The sequence below is a fragment of the Podarcis liolepis genome (assembly GCF_965112155.1).
Source record: "Podarcis liolepis genome assembly, chromosome: 2".
In the NCBI taxonomy this organism is placed as follows: domain Eukaryota; kingdom Metazoa; phylum Chordata; class Lepidosauria; order Squamata; family Lacertidae; genus Podarcis; species Podarcis liolepis.
This window is the reverse complement of record NC_139555.1, coordinates 41,193,938-41,216,746: the sequence shown is the minus strand read 5'-3', so window position 1 is coordinate 41,216,746 and position 22,809 is coordinate 41,193,938. Positions and strand designations below refer to the sequence as shown.

The 22,809-nt window shown below is 45.6% G+C and overlaps 2 protein-coding genes across 6 annotated transcripts in view; both read right to left on the bottom strand.

The window, feature by feature from the left end:
- PIK3R6 (phosphoinositide-3-kinase regulatory subunit 6) overlaps nucleotides 1-10,169 on the bottom strand; it is a 33,677-nt gene extending 23,508 nt beyond the window's left edge. Inside the window, exon 1 of one of the 2 annotated variants that reach the window (XM_083487541.1) lies at nucleotides 9,477-10,169. The gene's annotated coding sequence lies outside the window, so the exon portion shown is untranslated. The remainder of the gene's footprint in view (nucleotides 1-9,476) is intronic. The other variant, XM_083487540.1, reaches the window with a different exon arrangement.
- A 4,515-nt stretch (nucleotides 10,170-14,684) lies between these two features.
- The window catches only part of PIK3R5 (phosphoinositide-3-kinase regulatory subunit 5), a 56,480-nt gene continuing 48,355 nt past the window's right edge, over nucleotides 14,685-22,809 (bottom strand). For all 4 annotated transcript variants that reach the window (XM_083487506.1, XM_083487509.1, XM_083487507.1 and 1 more), the window contains exons 15-19: nucleotides 21,716-21,792; nucleotides 21,340-21,433; nucleotides 19,198-19,280; nucleotides 18,954-19,066; nucleotides 14,685-17,761 (exon numbers count right to left, since the gene is read on the bottom strand). In XM_083487506.1, the coding sequence (XP_083343632.1) occupies nucleotides 17,614-17,761; nucleotides 18,954-19,066; nucleotides 19,198-19,280; nucleotides 21,340-21,433; nucleotides 21,716-21,792 (515 nt within the window). In that variant the 3' untranslated portion in view covers nucleotides 14,685-17,613. The remainder of the gene's footprint in view (nucleotides 17,762-18,953; nucleotides 19,067-19,197; nucleotides 19,281-21,339; nucleotides 21,434-21,715; nucleotides 21,793-22,809) is intronic.

Here is a 22,809-nt window from a genome sequence, read left to right as displayed (position 1 = left end):
TAGCATGAAGCTTTCTCTCCCATCAGAGATGGTCAGCATCAGTCATTACTGTAGAGTGACACAGTCATTCATAGAAGCAGCCCCAAGGGGCCTATGCCACTTTGCCATTTCCGCCGTTCTATTTTTAAGACCCCGTTCAGGCAGAAGTGATTACAGACAGCCTAGCTTCCTCTTCACACCTTCCCTACAGTGACGGCTGAGCTTACAAGAACCCCAACCCACAAGGCTCTCATGCTGTTCAGCTCTGTCACAACAAAGAGTCACGCTAACCTGCCTCAGGTTTTTCATATTCTCCATCAGGCCTGAATAGTGCTGTCAAAGAGCAAGCAACGAAGCAACGAGGAGAGCATTTCCCAGCATTCACTGAGAACTATATGTGTTGTGAGGGAAGCCATATTGCAGTGTTTCCCAAACGTTTTTGGGCAACGGCACACCTGTTTACTGAAAAAAAATCTCGCGGCACACCACCATTAAAGCCCCGCCCCGTGACGTCAGCGCACAGCGTCACGCCGGGAGGGACGCACAAAAGTGAAAGTTTTTTCCCTCGGCAGCTCCTCTCAGCTGCGCTCAATCCGCCTCGGAGCGCAGGAGCGATGCCTCTCTCTGGCTCTCCCTCCGCGCAGGCTGAGGGAGGGAGGGAGGGAGGGGCGTGTGTGACCCGTCTCTGCTAGGAGACCAAACCCAGCGAGGCAGAGTCGCGCGGAGGCGCCCAGGCAGCGCTGCCGGCTGCGAGGAGGAGCGCCAGGCAGCAGCAGGAGGCGCGGCCTCTCCTCGCCGCCGCCGCCCCGCCTCTCGCCGTCCGACTCGCCCGCCTCCCTCCAGGCATCTCGCGGCACACGAGGCAACGTCTCACGGCACACTCGTGTGCCGCGGAACACCGGTTGGGAAACACTGCCATATTGGACCCTATTCAGTTCATAGAAAATACTACATTTTGGTTATATATATATATATATATATATATATATATATATATATATATATATATATGACCTCTGACAATGAAGAATGTTCTAGAAGTCCCTGTGGGCCTCTAGGTGTTGGACTGCAACACCCAGCTTCCCCAACCATTTGGTTGGCTAGAGTTGATGGGAACAGCAGGCCAACAATAATCAGGTTTTTCATCCCCAGTGCCAGATTTATACACAAGTTAAGTACCGTATTTTTCGCTCTATAACACGCACCCGACCATAACACGCACGTAGTTTTTAGAGGAGGAAAATACGTAGGCATGCCACCCGTAGGCATACCCTCCATAACACGCACAGACATTTCCCCTTACTTTTTAGGAGGAAAAAAGTGAGTGTTATGGTGCAAAAAATACGGTAAACTACAGCTTAGGGCCCCAGATCGCGGGGGGGGGGGCTCTAAATACAAAACTCACACCAATTTAAAGCTTTACATAACTGATCGAAAATAAATGAAATGGGATGTAGACTCTAAAGTAGATTTTATCATTCCAGTATGACAAAAATGTACTTAACGGCCACACAACTATTTGTTGCCCTTTGTTTCTAAATCTGTGCAGCATGAACTACAATATAGTTTTTATATACGCTAAAGTAAGAAATCACAATGTATTTTAATGTAAAGGTATTTCATATACAAATTGTCTTATTGCAAGATACATGTTTCTATTAGATTGTCAGTTGTATGCTCACCTACGTATGGGAATATATGCAAATATAAAAGCTTCTTATTTATGTTTTCATTGTTCTTTCGCTTAGAATAACACACATTTTGGGGTAATGCTGTGGGGTTTCTTAAACTCCACTTTGCTTATGACCTCAGCATGTCTTATTCCAGCCCTGCCCATTACACCACTTACTACAACTGACCTGCTTTTTCGAGACAAACATCTGTGGTGCACCACTTTCACAGTAAGAAGAAAAGGGCTCAAGTCATTCTTTTCAGGAGGCACAGAGAAGCCATTTTAGTGGCATGAACACATCAGCATAGCACACAGCTAGCTGACAATTTCAGCCACAATTAGCTCTCTTTTAAAGAAATAGATTATGGGAGGGCAAAAAGAAATGAGAGATACCTAACTTCAAACTATCTTCCAAACATTCCGAGAAAAAGAAACTTGGTCCTGTAAAGTTTGTTGTTTAAAAATGAATAGGAGGGATTGGGAAATCAGAAATCTCTGGATTGTGTTTTAATTTGGAATGAGGGGAGACAGCTCTAGGGGGCTGTAGTTCCATAATCAACGTATGAATGGGGTGGGAGTGTAAATGAATAAGCAAACTTAACAATTCCCTATTTGCTTCTACCTATTACCATATTAATAGCTGATTGCCTCCAATAAGGAATATCCTTTAGATGGACATGTCTACGCATCTGTGCATGCACACACACACGGGGAGGAATCCAATGTAATGCTAAGTTGAACTCCCTTAGCACTGTACTAGCTACGCTAGTGGAATGGGTTGTGCAAGAAAAGGCGCAGGAATCCAGCCTGGTTCTCATGGCTGGTTGCTCAACAAATCTCTGTAGCCCTGATACTTTCTGTTGTTCAACCAGCTTCTGCTAGCACAACATTTGCTCTGGATTTCATGCTTGTACCTAGAGCTGCAGCCCTCATAATAAAGCCCCCTGCCATTCCAAATGACAGAAAGTTACTGTTGTATCTTTGTACTGAGATACCTTTGTCCCTGCTAAATTGTCTGAAGGCTTTGCTGTCTTGCTGTGCTAATCAACTGGTTTTCTTAAAAGACCATAGAGATGCTATTGTGGAAAGGTTGGATCCTGCTACATTGCTACAGGTTTTACTGCTGATGAACTGGATTGGGGCTGATTGTAGAAATGCATTGAGGTGGGAGGCTGGCCAGCGACTGATATGAAATGTCAGGAACATCGCCGTGCACACAAAAGACATATCCAACCCAAAGGTGCATACAACTCCACTCTTCACAGCACCATTTTGATGCTGCTTGGCATACGTTGTTTGAATAGGCTTCACAACAACCCTGTGAGGAAGGCCGGAATTACAACTTCAGAGTAAATCCAGGCAAATACATGTCCTTCCAAGTGCCCAACGGAATGCATTATGATATAGAGTCATGAAGACAGTGTAGGAAACTCTGCGATAGTTGCCCCCAAATAAAGTGATAATTGTTTTGACAGATAATTGTGGGAGCTTAGCCTTTGTCAACTAATCTGTCATGACATATATCCCGGTGTGGAAGAGGATGTGGTCTCTATCATCCATGAAACCAAGACAGGCTGGCCACAGAATGGCTTGCTATGACTATATTACCAGCACCATGTAGGCCTTCACTGTGCAGCCAGGAACTTTTAGCAACCTTTGCTGTGCTGATGTATACTTGCAAAATTTCCTTTGTCCTGAGGGAGCGGCTCATGGTTTGTTCCAATATTCAGTGCAGAAATGTGCATTTTCCGTTAGAATGTGTATGTTAATGTAATGTATGTTGGAAAGATGAGGTTCTAGGAAAGTGCAAATGTGTGGCTTCAATTATGTTATCCTGCCTCCAGAAACAGATGCAGAAAATACATGGGGGGGGCATTCTCATGTTTCTTATGTTCACTCATTATTATTGCAGTTTGCACATGCAATGAGTAGATGTGGCTTCACACTCCATGGTGAAGCATTTTTATCTATGTCTGGACCAGAATAGCACAAAATTCTGGAGGTTCAAACTAATTCTTAAAGATTGACTGAGAGAGGGCTGGGGGCCGGTCCACTGTCCCTCAGACCTTGTGTGGGGCCAGACTATATATTTTTTTGGGGGGGGGGATGAACAAATTCCTATGCCCCACAAATAATCCAGAGATGCATTTTAAATAAAAGGACACAGTATACTCATGTAAAAACACCAGGCAGGCCCCACAAATAACCCAGAGTTGCATTTTAAATAAAAGGACACATTCTTCTTATCTAAAAACACGCTGATTCCCAGACCGTCCGCGGGCCAGATTTAGAAGGTGATTGGGCTGGATCCGGACCCTGGGCCTTAGTTTGCCTACCCATGCTTTACTGGGTGGCAGTGGGGTTCCTATTCTCATTCTGAAGGTGACTCCTTGGAGAGCTACTGATATTTCTAATAGGCAACTATGCAGCCTGCCTCACAGGCTTGTTGTACGATCTGTTTGAATAAGGTATTCTAAGTAGTACCAAAACAGTGACAGGAAAGTCTTGGGTATGGGTGGGGCTGCCTATGTGCATCTGTGACACCCGCTGCGGTTCCTGGCATTCAATGCAAAGCGTCGCTGAGTCTCTCCCAGCCATTTCAGTGTATTCAGCAGCTCAGCTCATGGGCATGGCGGGCAGCAAAACCTGCAGGCTATTTTGAAAAATCCAAGCAGTCTCCCAGCATTTTGATGGTCATTTGGGAATTCTGTTGATGCAGCAGGCAGCAAATTTTGTAGGCAATTCCTCAGGAATACTGCAATCTTCTCAAGGCACCCCCTCACTGTCATTCGGAATGGCAAGTCTCTTGACAAAGCTTTATTCTGAGGCCTGTGGATGAGGGTGCCGGATCCCAGCTCATTTCTAGCGCATTTCAATGGCCATTTGTAAAACTTAGCTGATTTTTATGTGGATGAATAAGCAACAGGTGATGGTACAATTTTGCAATTTACGCCAGTGCATTTCAGTTGCTCCTCGCAAGTGCAATGTTCTTCTGTTTGGCCACTTCAGGACACTCTCTGTAGACTGCCTAAAGACCAGTAGGAACCATCTAAACTACCCTTCTTTTAATACATTCTAATTGCCATCTTAACATTTCTATGGTAATACATTCAGATGGCTCTGCTCAGCGACAGTTATGCAAGTCATCACTGCCCACAGAGCTCTTTGGTGCATTTGGAATTCATGAAAGGTACATTTCGAGTTCATATTTCTTACCACTTACTGTGATGGTTAGAGGGGTTTAAAAAATCAGTCAATCAATAGTTGAATGGCTATATTGCCAAACCAGAATGAACTTCAGTGGCAGGGATGATGTTGAGGGGTGGTTGAACCTCATTCAGCATGGCCCATGGTCAGGGATGATGGGAAGTGTGCTCCTACAACTTCTGGAGAGCCACAGGTTTCCCATCTCTGAACTAAGGAGGGGATCGGCTCTTTACTCACCATCTTAGAACAGCTCTACCCATTACAGTTGCTGAAAGAAACGTACGGTAAGCACTGAGTTTCCGGCAGCACTCTTGCAATGTGTGAACATCATAAGCAACTGACAAATGGTAATATTCCAAAAATCAGCGGGAGGGGGGCAGGACCTCAGGACAGTCTGTAAGTGGCTGTACTTGAACAAAGGAACTTTAAAGAAAGACCGTAATGTGAAATCATCAAGAGGGTCAGTGCTATCACTTGTGGATTGAATTGGATTTTTATTATACTACATATGTTAATTGGCTTACCAATGGCCTAATGTCTACGTTATCAACATGTGTTTTGTGAATTACCACTGTTAATTATGTAATTATCGCTGTCTCTGTATTTTATGCAGTTCATTTCTCTCTTTTTGTTTTGTTTACAACCCCAAGTGGGTGACGCACACACACAGCAGTAACCTAGGACATTTCATCTGATTGAATGGATCGCACTATGTGAATGCTCGTGTGGTAATGAATTTGTCAATGTGCCACAAGTGTTACTGTGGTTTTTGTGTATCTTTAGACATTAATATGTCTGGGAACACGTGTTTAGGAAACCTAACTTACCCAGTGCACATAAACTAGATCTGCGCATATTTATGTGCACAAGAGATGTTTAATGTCAGAAACAGAGCTCCCCACATCCATTGTAATGTATTGAGTTGCTTTTATTTCATTTTTGAAGACTACATTTTTAAAAAGAAATTTGGGGTTAAACTTAACTGATTTTACAATGCTCAGCTAAGGGACTCTGCAATTGGATGAACTCTTGCAGATGGTGCTAAATGCATCAGGAGACAAGTGTCGCCAGTCCCTGTTTCATTGTTGCGACATACACATATTTTATAATATCAAAGTATATCCAACACAACAACTGTTACAAACAAGAGGCAAAAGGAGAGTTGTTGTTCTTTAACCAACCTTTTAAAAAGGTACACTCTGGTTGTACAAGATCAAAAGTTCCAAAGTACATCTGTAACTGGATACAAAAAAATACTTTTATCTAAAAGCTCACTCTAATCATGATGAAAGCCGCCCAACTAGCAACATTAAAACCCTCCAGGCTGTAAGGGAGTTTATTTCTCAGGTAATTTTCCCTTCTTCCCAGGACCCAATTCCCTGCAACAATAGTACATGTAACAGTAATCTAAAATACCAGAGCAGGTGAACCTTAAATAGTTCAAAATCCAGTGGCAGAACAGGTTATAATGGCTGACATAAGATTTATTAGGAAACCAGAACAAAGCATAATTCCTGGCTGTAGCAAAAGAAGCAAAATCAGTACACTACTAATTCTGCCTTGTACTTTCTCTTTCCTGTGATGACATTAATAAGGACAAGGCAGAAATACATGCTTATGCTATCTGTTTCTTGTTTGTTTCTTTTTCCTCCCTTCTTTCATAAACGAGATAAGGCGTAAGCGTGGTGGCTGACATAAGCATAATAAAAGTTAATTTGGGGGCTAAACTAAATTTGGGAGAGCTGGGTGGATCTTTGCACCCCTGCAGCATATATGCTAAAGACAGCGCTGGATCCAAGTCTGGGAAACCCTGCCCTAGGTCTCCTCCTCCAGGGGTTGTGGATTACAACTCCCATCAGCCAGTTTGGTCAGGGATGGCGAGAGAGCTGCAGTCCAAAGCATATGGAGGACACCATAATAGATAATAGAATCATATAGTTGGAAAGGACCACGAGGGTAATTTAGTCCAACCCCCTGCGATGCAGGAATCTTTCTCGCAATGCAGGGCCCTGCCTTAGGACCACATGCCACATTTGAAGCACAATGGTTCATTGTAGGACTGCCAAAAGCTAGTGTCAGTCTGCTGCCAGTTCCTCCCTCGCTCTCTCAAGCTGAGGAGGCAAACTAGAGTGACATAAGACATGCTGTGAAGCTAGGGTGGGGTGCGGGGGTGGGGGGGGTGGCAGGGAGTGAGGCAGTATCTGAACAGAACCAGTAAACAGCCTATTGGGCTCTGAAGCTGCTCAATCTGCAGCTGACTGACAGCCGGAACCTATGAACCTTTAAATAAGAGATGAAAGAAGTCCCACTGGGAGCTGGCAGGAAGCAGCAGATCCATTGCCAGGTGGGTGAGGAGGCATCAAGGGAGCAGCAAGTTCTAATACCAGGAGCACTGGCATTTTAAGAAATTTCCTTCTTCGTGGAACTTTCAAAGAGATGTAAGGCCAGCTCTCTGTCTGCGAAACAGGCTTTTCAAGGACTCTTTCTTATAGCCGAAGGAGGATGTGCAGACCAGTTCCTGGATGTTAATGATTCTTTGGAGAGTTCCTCCAGCACGTCATATTTAATTACTTTTTGGAAAAAGAAAATGGCCCTCAGGAAGCAACAGCCTGTTAAACTTTAGCATCTCCCCTCCCATTTCCACCGGTGGTTTCAGAAAAACAACCTGGGGGTGAGGTGGGGCGGGGGCGAGAAATTCCTACACTTGTTGCCAAATTTGTTCATCGAAAAAGCAGACACTAAGTGAGACAGCACATGAAAAAATATGATAAAGGAGCCAAGCCACACACTCCATCTCTCACCACATGCTATAGACAGCTCTTGTTCAGTACCTTTGTCCTGTGTAAGGAACCTGCAGTTGCTAGATATCATGTGTTGATCTCCCAGAGCCCTTTCTGCACTGAAATTATCCATGTGGAAAGAATGCCTTGTACATCAGTACATCTTGGACACTGGCTGCTCTCATGCACTGAATCGGATCCTAACAGAAAGGGCTTTAGGATACTTCCATTTATCTTGCACTACTGTGCTTCCTCTAGATCAGGCATGTCCAAAGTCTGTTTTGGGGGCCTAATTCGGCCCGCCAGTTGATTTAATCTGGCCCCCGTGGCAGTATATGTTATGTCCTGAGGTAAAATCCTATTAAAAAAAGCTCAGCAACTTCAAGCCTAAAAGCTTCAATCCTAAAAACCTCAACAAGTTGGGGGTAAGATTGTAAAAAAAGCTCAACAACTTTGGCTGGCCCACACATACGTTCACCCCTGCTCTAGATCATGTGGAAGGCTGTGGAGCCAACCATAATCACAACCACATCACGCACATTTAATGCACATGGTTTCCTACCACAGAACCCTGGAAACTGTAGTTTACCCCTCACAGAGCTACAATTGCTAGCACCCTTAACAAACTACAGTTCCCAGGATTGTGTGGGTGTGCCTTAAATATGCACATGTGAATCAGCCGTCACAGATCAAGTACCAGAAACAGATTTTTGTTATACCGCTTCCAACACCAGGCTGTTGGAAGGACTCTATTGACACATTCACCTGCAAAGAATCAAGGGCTGCCCAATCAAGTGATGGATGTGCATTTGCAAACAGGCCCATAATATATTATAAATAGCACTGAGCCAGGAGGACAAGCAGCTGCCAATCTGGGCATGGCTGCAAGAGGGCAACATTCCAACAAAATGTGCTTAGAGGGGGGGAAAACCTCCTTGTAACACAAGACAGGGTTTGCGCAAGTATTTGAGGAGTGCTTGTTCCCAAAAGGCATCTGCGAACTTCCCCACGCCTCTCTTCCAGATTGTGCCTCTCCCACGACAAAGCCTGTAAAGTCTTTACCAGCAATATAAGAGGGCAGATCAAGAGAGATAAACAGCTCTTCCTTGCCCTTGGGAAGCCAGAAGGGGGCCAGACGACTCTCTGCGTTGACACACTGAAACTTTTTGGGAACACCTGTTGAATAGCATCTGGGCTTAAACGCTTCCTCTGCAGTTGTTTTGATGGGATCCATTCTGCACGGATGCCCTTCTCCGGCCCACCCTTCCCAGAATAATCACCATCTCCCTTGCAAATGAAATTGACATAGGAAAAGGAAGCATCGATATCCTGTTGGAGTAGCTTCCTTCCTAAGTTGTTTCTTGGCAGAAATAGAACTCTCTCTCTCTCTCTCTCTCTCTCTCTCTCTCTCTCTCTCTCTCTCTCTCACACACACACACACACCCCTCTCCTTGCTCATCATAATACAGTATGTACTAATTTGTCCCTTGCTAGCCCCATATACCACCAGGGTCTTTTCCTGCAATTTCACAAGGGCCCTCTCTGGAAAGATTTTGGAAAGGGTTGCCCAGATCCCGGACTCTAGAGCAGGGCTTGTTGGAGGGCGCGTTTTGAAAGCCACGTTTCATAAAACGTTCCTCCAACATCTCCTCGCAAACCTCCAAAGAACGCTGTTTAACTCCCGGGACCTCTTTCCATTTCGGCTCGTATTGCTCAAAGATCTACTTAAGACACATCAAAAGAAAACAAACCCGAAAAGAGACAGGTATCGAAAGCCGAAGCGCAGCGGTGCCGGTGGTGGTGGCGGCAACCGCCGTCTCAAGACAAGCTCAGCTTACCTCCGGGAGCTCGCTCGCTCCTTTCCGGAGGTCTAGCGCCGTCTGGTTCCTCGCCGCTCGCCGCCTTGGCTCGGGCTGCTCAGGAAGTCGCCGGGCGCTCGCTCGCTCGCTCAGCAGAGCGCGCAGCAAAACTCGACGGCGCGTCCTACTATAGGACGAAAAAGAAGCTTCCTTTTTTCGCCCAACCGCAAGGCGACCGCGCCGATCGCCTCCGCGGCGTCTGCTGCTTGGTTTTTTTCTCGGCGCCGAGGAATCGCAGAGCTGCAACCTTTCGCTGGCCTTCGCCGCCACCTCTCCAGCTCCAGAAGTCAAGTGGGGACGGCGGCAGCGGCGGATGCAGCCGCTGCCAACAGCTACACTAAGGAGCGCCTGACTCACTCGCCCGGCGCGCTGCGCCCTGCCCAGTCCGGGAGATGTGCGCGTGGGTGCCTCTGTCCGAGGAGAGAGGTGGCTGCGCTGGGCACCTCTGCCCTGGCACCTCCAACAGGAAGAGGCCTCGGCTAAATAAAGAGACGGACACAAACAAGGTTGCTACGAGGAAAGCGGGCAGGTGCTGCCCCGCTCCGAGGGCTTCCCGGCAGCGGGAGCAGCTGAGCCGGCCTCCCAAGATCTCTTGGCAGCAGAAAAATATCTCGATCTCGTGGGCACAGCGCATGGCGGCCCCACTCAATCACTCGTCCCCAGGCCCCCTTTCAGCATTTCTGCGTGTTTCCTGTTCATCAGTTTCCTCCTTCTGAAATGGTAAACTTTAAAAAAAAAAACTTTTTAAAAAAGAAAGAAAGAAGAAGAAGTTGTATGTACTAACCAACAACCACAGACGCACATCCTTGTTTTGTGGGGCGCACAGCTGAACCCCAAAGTTCTGTTTTGACACCACTTCCGAGCAACTCCTCAAGCTAGGAACCAAAGATGGGCAGTGTGCTAACAAATCTTCATCCCAAAGGCCCATCACTCAATGGACAATCCATACAACAAACGTGGGCAGGCGAGTTGAGGTTCTTTCAACTAAGGTTCCCAGAGCATAGGAGCCAACTCCTAGGAACCTATATCCCTTTGGTCCCCAATAAAATATTTGAGGGGGCTGCCCCCAAGTTAATTGGCCTTGTCATTCAAATGGGGGGGGGGTGCCACGTCTTGTGATCGATTATGTGGGGCAGGGCTTACCTGCCCCCCCCCCAATATTTTATTCAAGTTTGCACCCTACCAGATAGTGTGGGACTACAATTCCCATTGGCTAAGCTGGCTGGGCATGGTGGGAGTTGTAATCCAACACCACTTGGCGACTCAAGGTTGTTGAACGCAAGTGTAGTAGGCGTAGGGTGTAGTAGGGACGTATCCTGGGGAGATCTGGTTTCAAATTTCCACTCAGCCATGGAGTTTATTGGGGGACCCTGTGCCAGTGGGCACCTCTCAGCCTCACCTACCTCGCAAGGTTGTTGTGAATCTAAAAGGGGAACAGAGTACTCTATTCTGAAGAGGGGCATCTGAGCTGTTTTGAAGAGGAGTGGGGTTTTTAAAAATGTAATAACATTCAATAAAGACAACTGGTCATGATCATGGAGTAGAGAATGATTCTCCAACCTCTGAAGCTGCTCCAGTTTCCAAATTCCACCATCTTTGAGGCTGAGAACGCACAATACCTTTAAAGCACATTAGAAAACACCCCCCCCTCTTCCCAATAATTGGTGTGTTAAGGGTTTTTGGGAATTGAGGGTGAATGACAGTGCCCACAATTATTTGAGAAAGAATGTCCTTTGAATAGGCTATGTGTATGAAGCCTGGGTTTAGTGATCCAATCTCCCTCTCAAGGACCTTTGTGCACAGCTGCTCCTCAGCTCCTCAGAGGCTCAGTTCACTCCAGGCTCAGGTCCAAGTGAGGCTTCAGGGTCATCTCTTCTTAGATGTGCAGCCTTATTCCAGATCATATGTTCAGGGGTCTGTGACAGAATCATCCTGATTTAACAGAGTATGTTGCAAGCACATGGCAAAAGTGCAGGGACAACAGGATCCTTATATGGGAAGATCTGAACCCCCATGGGTTTAAATGTTTACCAGAGGCACTTTCCTGCAGATGCAAAGCAGGAAGCCTTTCAAGAGAGTACTTGCAGTATCTGATTTCTAAAAGTTAAACAAACTCTGTAACTAAGAACTCATGCATGGAGCTTGATTTATTCCCCCTCCTCCTTCCCAATTCCTTTTCCTTTTGTGCTGTAAACCTCAGGGCAGATCACCTGACATTTATAAGCTGATCTGGGAGAGATAATTTATTACTTATACCCCACCCATCTGGCTGGGCTTCCCCAGCCACTCTGGATGGCTTCCAACAAAATATTAAAATACAGTAATGCATCAAACATTAAAAGCTTCCCTAAACAGGACTGCCTTCAGATGTCTTCTAAAAGTCTGGTAGTTGTTGTTCTCTTTGACATCTGGTGGGAGGGTGTTCCACAGGGCGGGTGCCACTACCGAGAAGGCCCTCTGCGTGGTTCCCTGTAACTTGGCTTCTCACAGTGAGGGAACCAGCAGAAGGCGCTCAGTGCTGGACCTCAGTGTTTCTGCTTTGGCTGAAGGGTATGGGGGGGAAATGCGTTAAAGAAATAAATATCCAGCAGATCATTGAAGACTGGTTTAAAACGCAAGAAATAATTCATACAGATGAGGACAATGAATTTCACTACATGGGTTGGCACACACACTACACAATCTCACTCCCATTTCTGCAGGAAATTATCATCCAGTGGTGGCAGGTGTCCGTGGAGCTGGTAGGGCAGAAGGCAGGGAGACCAACTGCTTGCTGGCTGTCTCCCATCTGTTGCCTCCACTCTGCACACAACCCACCCTTAAGCAGGAAGCTAGATGAAATGTTGAGTATATTCATTGATTAGATTTTGGGGAGCAGGATGAGGAGAGAATTGGATTAGGTTAATAATAGTGGGGAAACAGTATCTTAACCACTCCCTCGCCATTTTGCTGATCCAAATCATTGCCTTCATTTCTCTTAAAGTAGATCTCATGACAAACTTTATTTTTAAACTCACGTACACCATACCAGTGGTCAGATGAGGGTGCAATCAGATCAAAACAAGCTAATTTTACTCATCAGCTGGATAGGGATGTGATAAATGTGACAAACACAATGACATTATCGCTTCCCTTAATGTAAGAAAGTGAAAATCCTGAATTGTCAACAATCATCTCAGAAGTTTCTCATCTGAATTCCTGTTGACAGCCAATAGTTCACAACTGAAACTTTCAACCCCCCATATAAGGCCAAAACTTCCCCCAAAGACCAAATAATACTTGAACATTTCAGCTGCAAGGTTCCTCACGAGACAACAGCTTCAGACTTAAAGGGTTTCCTGGGTGAAAGTTGTAGTCTTTCAAAAGGAATTTACTATGTGCCCAGCAGGGGATAGTATGGACGATGTTTGAATGCCCATAAACACACAAAAGGACTTCAGATTTTAATTTTCACTCTTCATTTGAGAATGCTAAGAGCAGGGAGGATTTTTAAAGCATTAAACAAGCAACTTTTTTTGCATGGTGGGGGAGAAAAGAGGGACATATAATGATAGCTGTGGCACAGGAAAACATGAGTGCCAGAAGCAATTTAGATTACTACAGATTGTTTTTGCACATGTTTGGAAAAAACAACCTTAAACACATGAAGTGAAGCTATTGGAAATAAGTGCAGCTGGTTACTGCAGGTACCTGCAAGATGGTCCAGGCTGGGGTCTAAGCCAATTTGGTGCCCAAGTCTGCAAATTTGTGGTTTTGTATTATATTTTAGTTTTAGTGTACTGTACACTGATGTGGGTGGTGCAGTGGGTAAAACCTCAGCGCCTAGGACTTGCCGATCGTATGGTCGGTGGTTCGAATCCCCACGGCGGGGTGAGCTCCCGTCGTTCGGTCCCAGCTCCTGCCCACCTAGCAGTTCGAAAGCACTCCTAAGTGCAAGTAGATAAATAGGTACCGCTTTATAGCGGGAAGGTAAACGACATTTCCGTGTGCTGCGCTGGTGCAGGCTCGCCACAGCAGCTTCGTCACGCTGGCCACGTGACCCAGAAGTGTCTCCGGACAGCGCTGGCCCCTGGCCTCTTAAGCGAGATGGGCGCGCAACCCCAGAGTCGGTCACGACTGGCCCGTACCTTTACCTTTACCTGTACACTGACTAGGCTCAAGAGCTACAAAGGAGTTCTTTTAACATCAGGTTTTATTGAACAGTCTACTTCATTGCTTTTTGAAATTGCATGTTAGCCATCTAGAGTTGTCGAAATAAGCCAATTTGGTGCCCAAGTCTGCAAATTTGTGGTTTTGTATTATATTTTAGTTTTAGTGTACTGTACACTGACGCGGGTGGCGCTGTGGGTAAAACCTCAGTGCCTAGGACTTGCCGATCGTATGGTCGGTGGTTCGAATCCCCGCAGCAGGGTGATCTCCCGTCGTTCGGTCCCAGCTCCTGCCTACCTAGCAGTTCGAAAGCACTCCTAAGTGCAAGTTTGCAACTGGTGTAAGATAATGCTACTCACCCTGAACCTTTGAGCAATCTTCTTTCTGCACAATTTCCTACTACTACTACTACTACTACTATTAATTATTATTATTATTTTCAGGTTGAAAGTGAACTCACATGACAAAGTCAAATAGCACTGTCCAATTATTGGAGACTCTGTGGCATGATGGGATGGGTGATATTCAATGAGGTTTTGCTCAGGCAGTGTGTATTGCAGGAATGTTGTTTGACTCTGCCTCCCTTCAGCCCCAGCCACTGTGGCCAATGGTCAGAAATAACAGAAACTGGAGTCAAACAATTAGCGGCAGACCTGACATACCCCATCCTTCCTGCCATATGATGTCCCCCTTCCATTTCATTCACACAACAACCCTGTGAGGTAGGTTAGCCAGTGAAATTCATGTCTGAGTGGGAATTTGAACCTGTGTCACCCAAGTTCTAGTCTGCCTCCTTGGTTTTGTATTGAACTTCGTAGAAGACACACAGAGCAAGTGCAGGAGGATCAAATAATCACTTTTTTGCTGATGGACAAGGCTTTATTGATGCTAATTGTGTAGGATTCTTTGGTGCCATCCAGTGGTTCAACTATGCAACAGCCTTCCCTTGGCTAAAAAGCAGCCTTAATATTAGAAGGAAGCAAATGAGAAAACATATTAAAAACAACGCAGCAGTTTTTAAAACATGTAGAGTCTTGATTTATGAAAATGTGGCTTTATTTCAAATAAATTTACAATAAAACATCTCAACAATATTTTATAAAATTAGGTCACAATATAAAATTTACACAGTGGGTTTATGTACAAAAGCAAGCAACTCCTGCATCTATTAAGGAAATGCGCCAACAGACAAAAGGTACTCAATTTCAGTAGAAAAGTTTGCATTTATAATGTACACACTTCCTTCCTTCCTTCCTTCCTTCCTTCCTTCCTTCCTTCCTTCCTTCCTTCCTTATTTCCTCCCTCCCTCCCTTCCCAAAGCTTCTTACAAACAGCTTCTGAAAACCACAGTGCATCACTCTGCCTTTATTGCCACAAATTGCTTTTGCAGGCAGGTCTGTGGCAGTGGTCTTGAGAGGGTAAGGTGTTAAGATTGCAACTTGAAACCAAGGGCAAACAGCTCATTTTAAGGAACAAAATCAGTGCTTTAAAAACAAAAAACAGGGCATACAAAAGCTGTTAAAAGCACCACTTTGTGGCATCCCATGGCTTCTGTGTGTGCACCTTTCTGGAAGCTTTCTAGGGAAGAATTTGAGACTTGACATCCTTGTCCTCAATTCTTCACCCAGCAGTTTCTTGATCATTGAACTACTAGCTGATACTTTGAGAAATCTGCATTGCACCTAACCCCAGGTTGTTCCTCTCCCTGAGAAAAGAATATGCAACTATTACCCATGAAAAATGTGTGTGTGTGTGTGTGTGTGTGTGTGTGTGTGTGTGTGTTCAATAAGAATAAAAAGTGGAATGAGAAGGTAGGAGGACCCTGTTCACCTGGATTTTTCCTTTCCACATTCTGCTGACACTAACACACACACAGACATTCCCTGCAACTGGGAGTTCAAAATGCCCCTTTAGTCACCACCTCCCACTATCAACAATCAGTTTCACCCATTTGCATTCTCCTCTCAAAAGCAAGCAAGTAAACAGCATGTATCATTATTATAACTTTCATGTAAAAATGGCTTAATTCAAGTAAGAAGGCAATTAAAATGGACCTCAGTGCTACCTACATTTCTCAGGTTAACATTTTGTTTCCATCTTCAGGGGGAAAAGGAGTCCCGCTCTATACCAAGGATGGAGAACCTGAGGTCCTCCATATATTGTTGGACTCCAGCACCCATCAAGCCCCAACCAGCATGGGCAATGACGAGGGAAGGTGGGAGTTCATCATCATCTAGAGGACCATCCCTGCTACAAAACAAGAGAAACCATGATTGTTCTTTTCCAGTTTTGTTATGAGGCAACTTTGCCTCTTTGCTACAGCAACCACTCATTCATAAATTCTGCAATTGTGCCTCCTAAAATGATTCCACCTGGGTGTCGCAAATCTGGAGCAACACAAGAGCATATAACGCCCTGCATTCCTCAATACCAGGAATGGGGAAACAGTACCCATCTCCATGTTGTTGAACTCCCAACTCCCATCATCCTTGACTACTGGCCATACCCAGCTGAAGATGGTGGCAGAGTCCAGCACCACCTGGAGGAACATGGGCTTCCTATGCCTGGAATAAAAGCATTGCTTGCCAAGAACAGCTCAAAGCCATCCAATTCTGTAGGAAGTTAGGCAAATAGAACAGGTTTGCTCCAAAGGCTCTCCTGCAGAGAAGCAGGGCATCCACTGACAACCATAGATGGCTATTAGTGTTTTCTTCTCCGATCTTATTTTTACAGAGAAGCACTCTGGTTCATCTAACATTTGTCATCAAACCGTTCTGTTCCACTTGAGAGCACACCCTGCTCCAATCTGCCCTTCAGTTTCATTCAGTGCATGTTCATTCATTTTGCTCGCTTCCTGCCACTGCCCACCCCCTGCTGGCCACCAAATTCCAAATTCCAGCTCCTGGTGACTCTTAACAGACTGAGCACCAGGCAATTTTAACAAAGAAAAACCCAAGGTGCAACATACCGCAATCCCTGCAATTTGTGAATGGCAGCAAAGCATAAGCACAAAAGCTGCATTCAGCTCCAGCTGTAAAAAAAAATACCCCACCTCTGTTGTTATGGACTCGTTTGTAGGGCAGTAAGTACCATCATCATCATTTTTTATTTGTATGCCACCTTTCCACAGTTAAAAAAAAATGCTCAAAGGAGGCTTACAGCATAACAAGATTTACATAATTACAAAAGTTATAAACAATAAATAAACCACATCAAAAAATACACAACCAAATGGGAAACAATTTCCACATAAATCAAAATCTAAAACTAAGAATATACCATTCATATCAGAATTTAAAATGGCATAGGTAAAAAACAAATCAAAACAGAGCCCTCTCTGCCCAGCAGCAGTAGCGGCAGCAGTCCTTTATAGAGCCCATCAGGCCCCGCCCTGGGCAGGACTGTGAGTGGCAGGACTGGGGCCCTCAGGCACTGAGCAGGGGAGTCCTCCTGGGTGGTAGCCACAGCAGCAGTTCTTATAGGTCTGTCAGGCCCTGCCCTGGGCCAGTCACATCAACAATGCCCTGTTTAAAAGGGGGAGCAGACAGCTGCAATTCTCTCACTCTCAATGAAGTTTTTCAATGGTTTAGCAGAAACTGGCCAGTCAAACCCTCCAACTTCTCTGCATTTCAGATGTGCCCCCATCACGTCCATGCCATGTCATCTGCAATCTCTCTCTTTCTCTCTCTTCAGCACTCATGGATAAACCACAGATGGTAGATATTCTTTCCCCTAAAAAACACCAAACCCTTTCATATTCCAGGCGTGTCAAGTGCTTGTTTCCCAGTTCTGGGAGGACTACCATGCCCTGCTTCTGCTGAAGCCAAACTATCCAGCATGGGCAGGAAGACGCATGCCATGGGTTTTCCTCTTTCAGTGGAGGTCCATCTCCATTGGATGCCTGGTAGCACCTTTGATCAGCACTGGGAGTTGGAAGCCGTTCACTCACTCCATCCTTTCTGACTCCCTAGGGCAGTGCCCCACTGAAGGTGACAATGGGTAAGCAGAGAAGAGAGCAGAAGTCGGAGGAATTTTGGGTAGGGAGAAGTGAACAGGGGTTCTTCTCAATGCAGGGCTCACTGATCTTGGGCTTGTAGCATGCAGAGACTTCACACCTGTGAATACAGCAGGGCATTGAGATTGAAGCAGAAGTTGATTTATTGAGGAGACACAGACACATTTAAGTGCATTATTAACTCTGAGCAAAGCTGCAGCACATTGTTCAGTCAATAGGTGGGCGTACTGGTACAGCTGCCTAGCAGAAATACATAGGCCCCTGTACCTGTAGATTGACTATGCAGTGAGGTGGACTCTGCTGCTTGGAAAACTTAGACTCAGAAGCCACAGCTTCACCATACACAAAGAGTATATCTGGATGGATTTTATCCTAGATTGTAAGTCCTGATCCCCATTGCAACCCAGATGTTTGGCCTGCTCAAGTACACAAAGTGAATGGCACCCAGCTTGGATCCTGAAGATCACTGCAGAGGTCTCCTGTGAGAGAGTTTTCAATTGTGGACTAATCTGCATAATCAGGAGTGAAGGGTCACTGTTGGATAAAGTAGACCAAGCTTAAGGCTATCCACAAAGAATATTCAACACTACATACTTTTTAATGGACTTAATCTAGAGGGAGACGACTGACAGGCTGCCCCCAAACCAAATGACCGTAAAGGGCTACTTGGGTCACCCTGAACAATCTAAGCAGCTGAGGATTAGAGAATATGTTCCCAAAACTAACTAAACCTTCTTACAGGATCTGCTGGAACTTGATGGGAATGAAGAATTTGCTCCAACCCCCTTTTCACCACAGGGACACGGGTGGCGCCAGTCGTGACTGACTCTGGGGTTGTGGCGCTCATCTCACTTTATTGGTCGAGGGAGCCGGCGTACAGCTTCCGGGTCATGTGACCAGCATGACTAAGCTGCTACTGGCAAACCAGAGCAGCACATGGAAATGCTGTTTACCTTCCCGCCGGAGCAGTACCTATTTACCTAGGTTGGCAGGAGCACGGACCGAGCAACGGGAGCTCACCCCGTTGCGGGGATTTTAACCGCCGACCTTCTGATCAGCAAGTCCTAGGCTCTGTGGTTTAACCCACAGCGCCACCCGGGTCCCTAAATTCTTAAATTAGATATACCCTAATGTGAAGGTCCAGTATTCATCTTTGGTCCTGAGGCTTTGGAACTAGAGTGGTCAGGATGGACCAAGGGGTGCAATGCAGTTTCCTTATCCACCCACCCCCATCAAAGAGCTCAATTACAACTATGGGGAAATGTCCTGTCCCCTCCCCATGTTTTCCCTACCTGGTGACACTCTGCAGAATCTTCTTCTCATCCTGGTCCAGGCACACAGCAAAGGAACAGTTCACCCCAATAATCTGGACCTTGTCCACTTTCATCTGAGACACACTGATTTGCTGCAGAAGAAAAATCAGTCAAATTATTGGTGGTTGTTGCAGCAGCAGCAGGGAAATTCACCAAGGCTAAAAGCATTCTTGCCCACCCAACAACACCATGAGATGAAAATAAGACCCACAGGTCAGGCTACCTGATTGAAACTCTTCTTGGACTTGGAACTCTGCCTCTTGATTACCTCTGTTGCAGTGAGAGTTAAGCATTCGGTTTTTGAATCTGGAAGAAACAGGAAAGGAGCTATATTAGTATATGGAACTTTGAGAACAACACCTTCCTCACGGTAAAGTCAATTATGGTCCCTCCAGACATCCTTTTTATTGTACATTCATGATTATTTGTGTTCTGATTGTATCAGGATGGTTATACAGGATCGTGCTTTAAATACTCTCTGTGCCTGCAGAGGTTTCAGGGCAGAAATGTTTCCAACCTGTGCATGTTCCATAGCTACCTACTGAAAGCCTGTCACTTTTCATACCACAATGTCCTGGAGGTGGGTGATGTCTCACTTTTGTTGCACTTTGTGCAAGAGTGCCCCTCCAGACGTCAATAATGCAGCAGTGTGAGAAATTGATATGAAAGCTAAGAGCTAAATGGCACCCTAAACCTAGGTTATGGGCACAACAATTGAATGTCTAGGCATGCTTCTGTGTAACAAGAATACAAAGCTGAAAATTAATGAACTGCAGCTAAAATATTATGTTCATTTTTCACATGGTCTAGTCCTTCCCCTGCCTGCCCACCCCCCTAACATTCTTAAGAGGGTCTCTTCTCCAGTCTTCAGAGAGTAGCTGGAAATGGGGAGGCAGAAAAAGGTCCTCCTTTCCTTCCACTCTGCAGATTTAATCTGAAATCTCAGGCATGGTACCGTGCCCAGAAATCAGAAACTGCACGCGCTAATGAAATTTATTGTCACAAAATGTGCCTATAACAATGGGAGTTACTGTGATGCAGTAACACTGGGAAATAACAACTAGAGGAGCTGAATGATGTGTGGATGGTCCAGCATCAACATGCCACTAACGCACTATTACTGCACTAGTAACACATTGCAGAATGCACCCTCAAAAAAGCACCAGTCTGGAGGGATCCTTAAGAGCCCATTATAAAAGAAGCCACACATATAGTTACATTTTATGGACAGCAGGGCTGCTCTGCAAAAGTTCTGAAGCTTCAGGAAGAAGTCTATGAAGGGTGCAGTCCAGTGGCTACAGTTTCTGCAGCACCTTGATACACCCCTCTCCTCATTCCCTTGACTCCAAAACTCATCATACTTTCATCTCCCATCCCTCCTCCTCCTCCTCCTCCACCACCACCACCACAGTATCAAATAGCAATGTGTTAGTTGTCTTAACCTCAATCCCTTTCCCTGGCACATAATTAGGGGGCAAGGCTGCATGCAGCAGACACTTGCCCACACTTTTCTGCAGTGCCTCCCCATTTCACACCTTACAAAATCCAAGAACTAATCTGCGATGTTGTGCTAGATGGTTCGTAAAAATGTATTTCAGTGAGGAAACCCCACTCAGTCTATGCAAGCAATTAAGAGTATTTCAAATCGAAAGCCAGTTGCTTTAGTGGACTAACAACAGATTTTCTTTAAAAGAGCTGGACCAGAGTCAACCCTGAGTTTCGTGCAAAAGGTGAGCCAGAGTCCTTGCAGCATTGGCCAGAAAGTTTGTGACACCTTGTGGCCAAATGTATTATTGCATGACTCTGGCAGATTAGTTTTGTTTTTAAAAAGCAAAAGGGGAGGGATGAAAAAGGAAGTTGCAGCATTTGGTCAACAGAAATGCAACAGGCAGAAGCAGTAATCCAGGTAGGTGGTGGTTTCGAGTCTGGCCTACATTCTTGTGCCAACTGTCCCACTATCTGTAAGAGGTTTTGAAATCCCCAAGGGGCTAACTACACATGCAACAGAGCCAGATTGTGTGGATTTTGTGTGCTGTAGCCTTTTCCTTGCCTGGCAGAACTGGCATAACTCCATTCCAAATGTGCATGTCAGCAGCTTCCCTTCAATATGCTTCAGCAAAACAAGGAACCATCAGAACAAGACGACAGCATATATATATTTATAGATAAATACACAAACGTGACAAAACAGCTTACACACACACACACACACACACACACACACACACACTGAGAAGAGCATGCTCATCTACATCAGGAGCTGCATCTGTTGCACAGGGCTTCTCCAAATCACCTGGCCCATTCTCCACCTAAGTGCTGGGAGAAGGTAGCAAAAAGTCATGTTCACCCTAGCATAAAGACTCACCAATCTCTTCTTGTTTCTTACAGGTCTTGCTGAGATTGATGGTCGTGCAGACTTTCTGAATGTCATTCCAGCGGCTCCGTCCACTGACTGCTCTCTGGAGGGATCACACAGCACCCCAGTTATTCTCTAGTCTGTGGAAGCATGCAAGAAAGGGGGGGCAACTGATGCTCAAAGCCCCAGCCCCATCTAATTAAAATATTCTCCAAAAGTGCTTCCAGAGTGCAAGTCTTTCGCTCACATGTGGCCTCTTCATTCCCTGCATTTTGCCTCTCTGCAGCTGGTCCTCTCCTTTCCAGCCCAGCTAAAGGCCTAGGCTTGAATATTAGAGGCAAACATCAGCAATAGGAGCAAGCAGCAGCCGCTACCTCTGAATTACCTTGCTGTAGGCGATCTGTAGTGTTAGTGGAATTGCTTCTCTGTCTCCATCTATGCCCAGCCGCTTGCAACCTGGACCTGCACCAAAAAAAGGGGGAAAGAGAGGAGGTAGTACAGTGGTACCTCGCAAGACGAATGCCTCGCAAGACGGAAAACTCACAAGACGAAAGGGTTTTTGGTTTTTTGAGTTGCTTCGCAAGACGAATTTCCCTATGGGCTTGCTTCGCAAGACGGAAATGTCTTGCAAGTTTGTTTCCTTTTTCTTAAAACCGTTAATACAGTTGCGACTTGACTTCGAGGAACAACTCATAGCACGTGGTGTGGTAGCCTTTTTTGAGGTTTTTGAAGACTTTGGTGATTTTTGAAGCTTTTCCAAAACTTTTCCGAAACCGTGCTTCGCAAGACGAAAAAATCGCAAGACGAAAAAACTCGCGGAACGAATTAATTTCGTCTTGCAAGGCACCACTGTGTTTTGTTACAGACAAGGGCTATGTAGTGCAGAGTCTCTTGTAATGTATCCCAGGACATTATACTCAAGAGCAAAGGGGAAGACAGGCACAACATAAGAGCAAGTTCTTCAGCAGCAGAACATGGAAGGCTTCTCAACAGAACAAACTGATGTGCAAATAAAAAAACTGAAAAGCTGCCCCAGTCATCAGCATTGCCTCTTGAGGCAGGCTGCATGTCCTAGGCTCACCACCCCATACTCTGCTGCCACATTCCCCAGTTCAGCTGGAAGTAACTTTGCAGGACTGATCAACCTACTCTACATAGGTGTCTGAGAGAGGAAAAGAACACACCCCATCCTGTGAAGATATAAAGAAAACCAGGCTCTCCACTCTGTTGCATGTTGCAGAGGGGGAGGAGAAGGAGCGGGTGATCCTCTCGTTTCTGCTGCTGTCCACAGCTTTGTTAACTTTCCCCAGCAGGAGATGGCAGCAGAGGCTACCAGATAGACAGATGAGTCCAGTACAGGCAACAGGCCTCAAGCAGAGGAGGAGAGGCAAGTCCAGCGTTCGGAGTTCCCAGTAGCATGCATGTCTGTCAGTACAACTGCAAAAGGTCCTCTTGTGTAATGGTTAAGAATGGTGGACT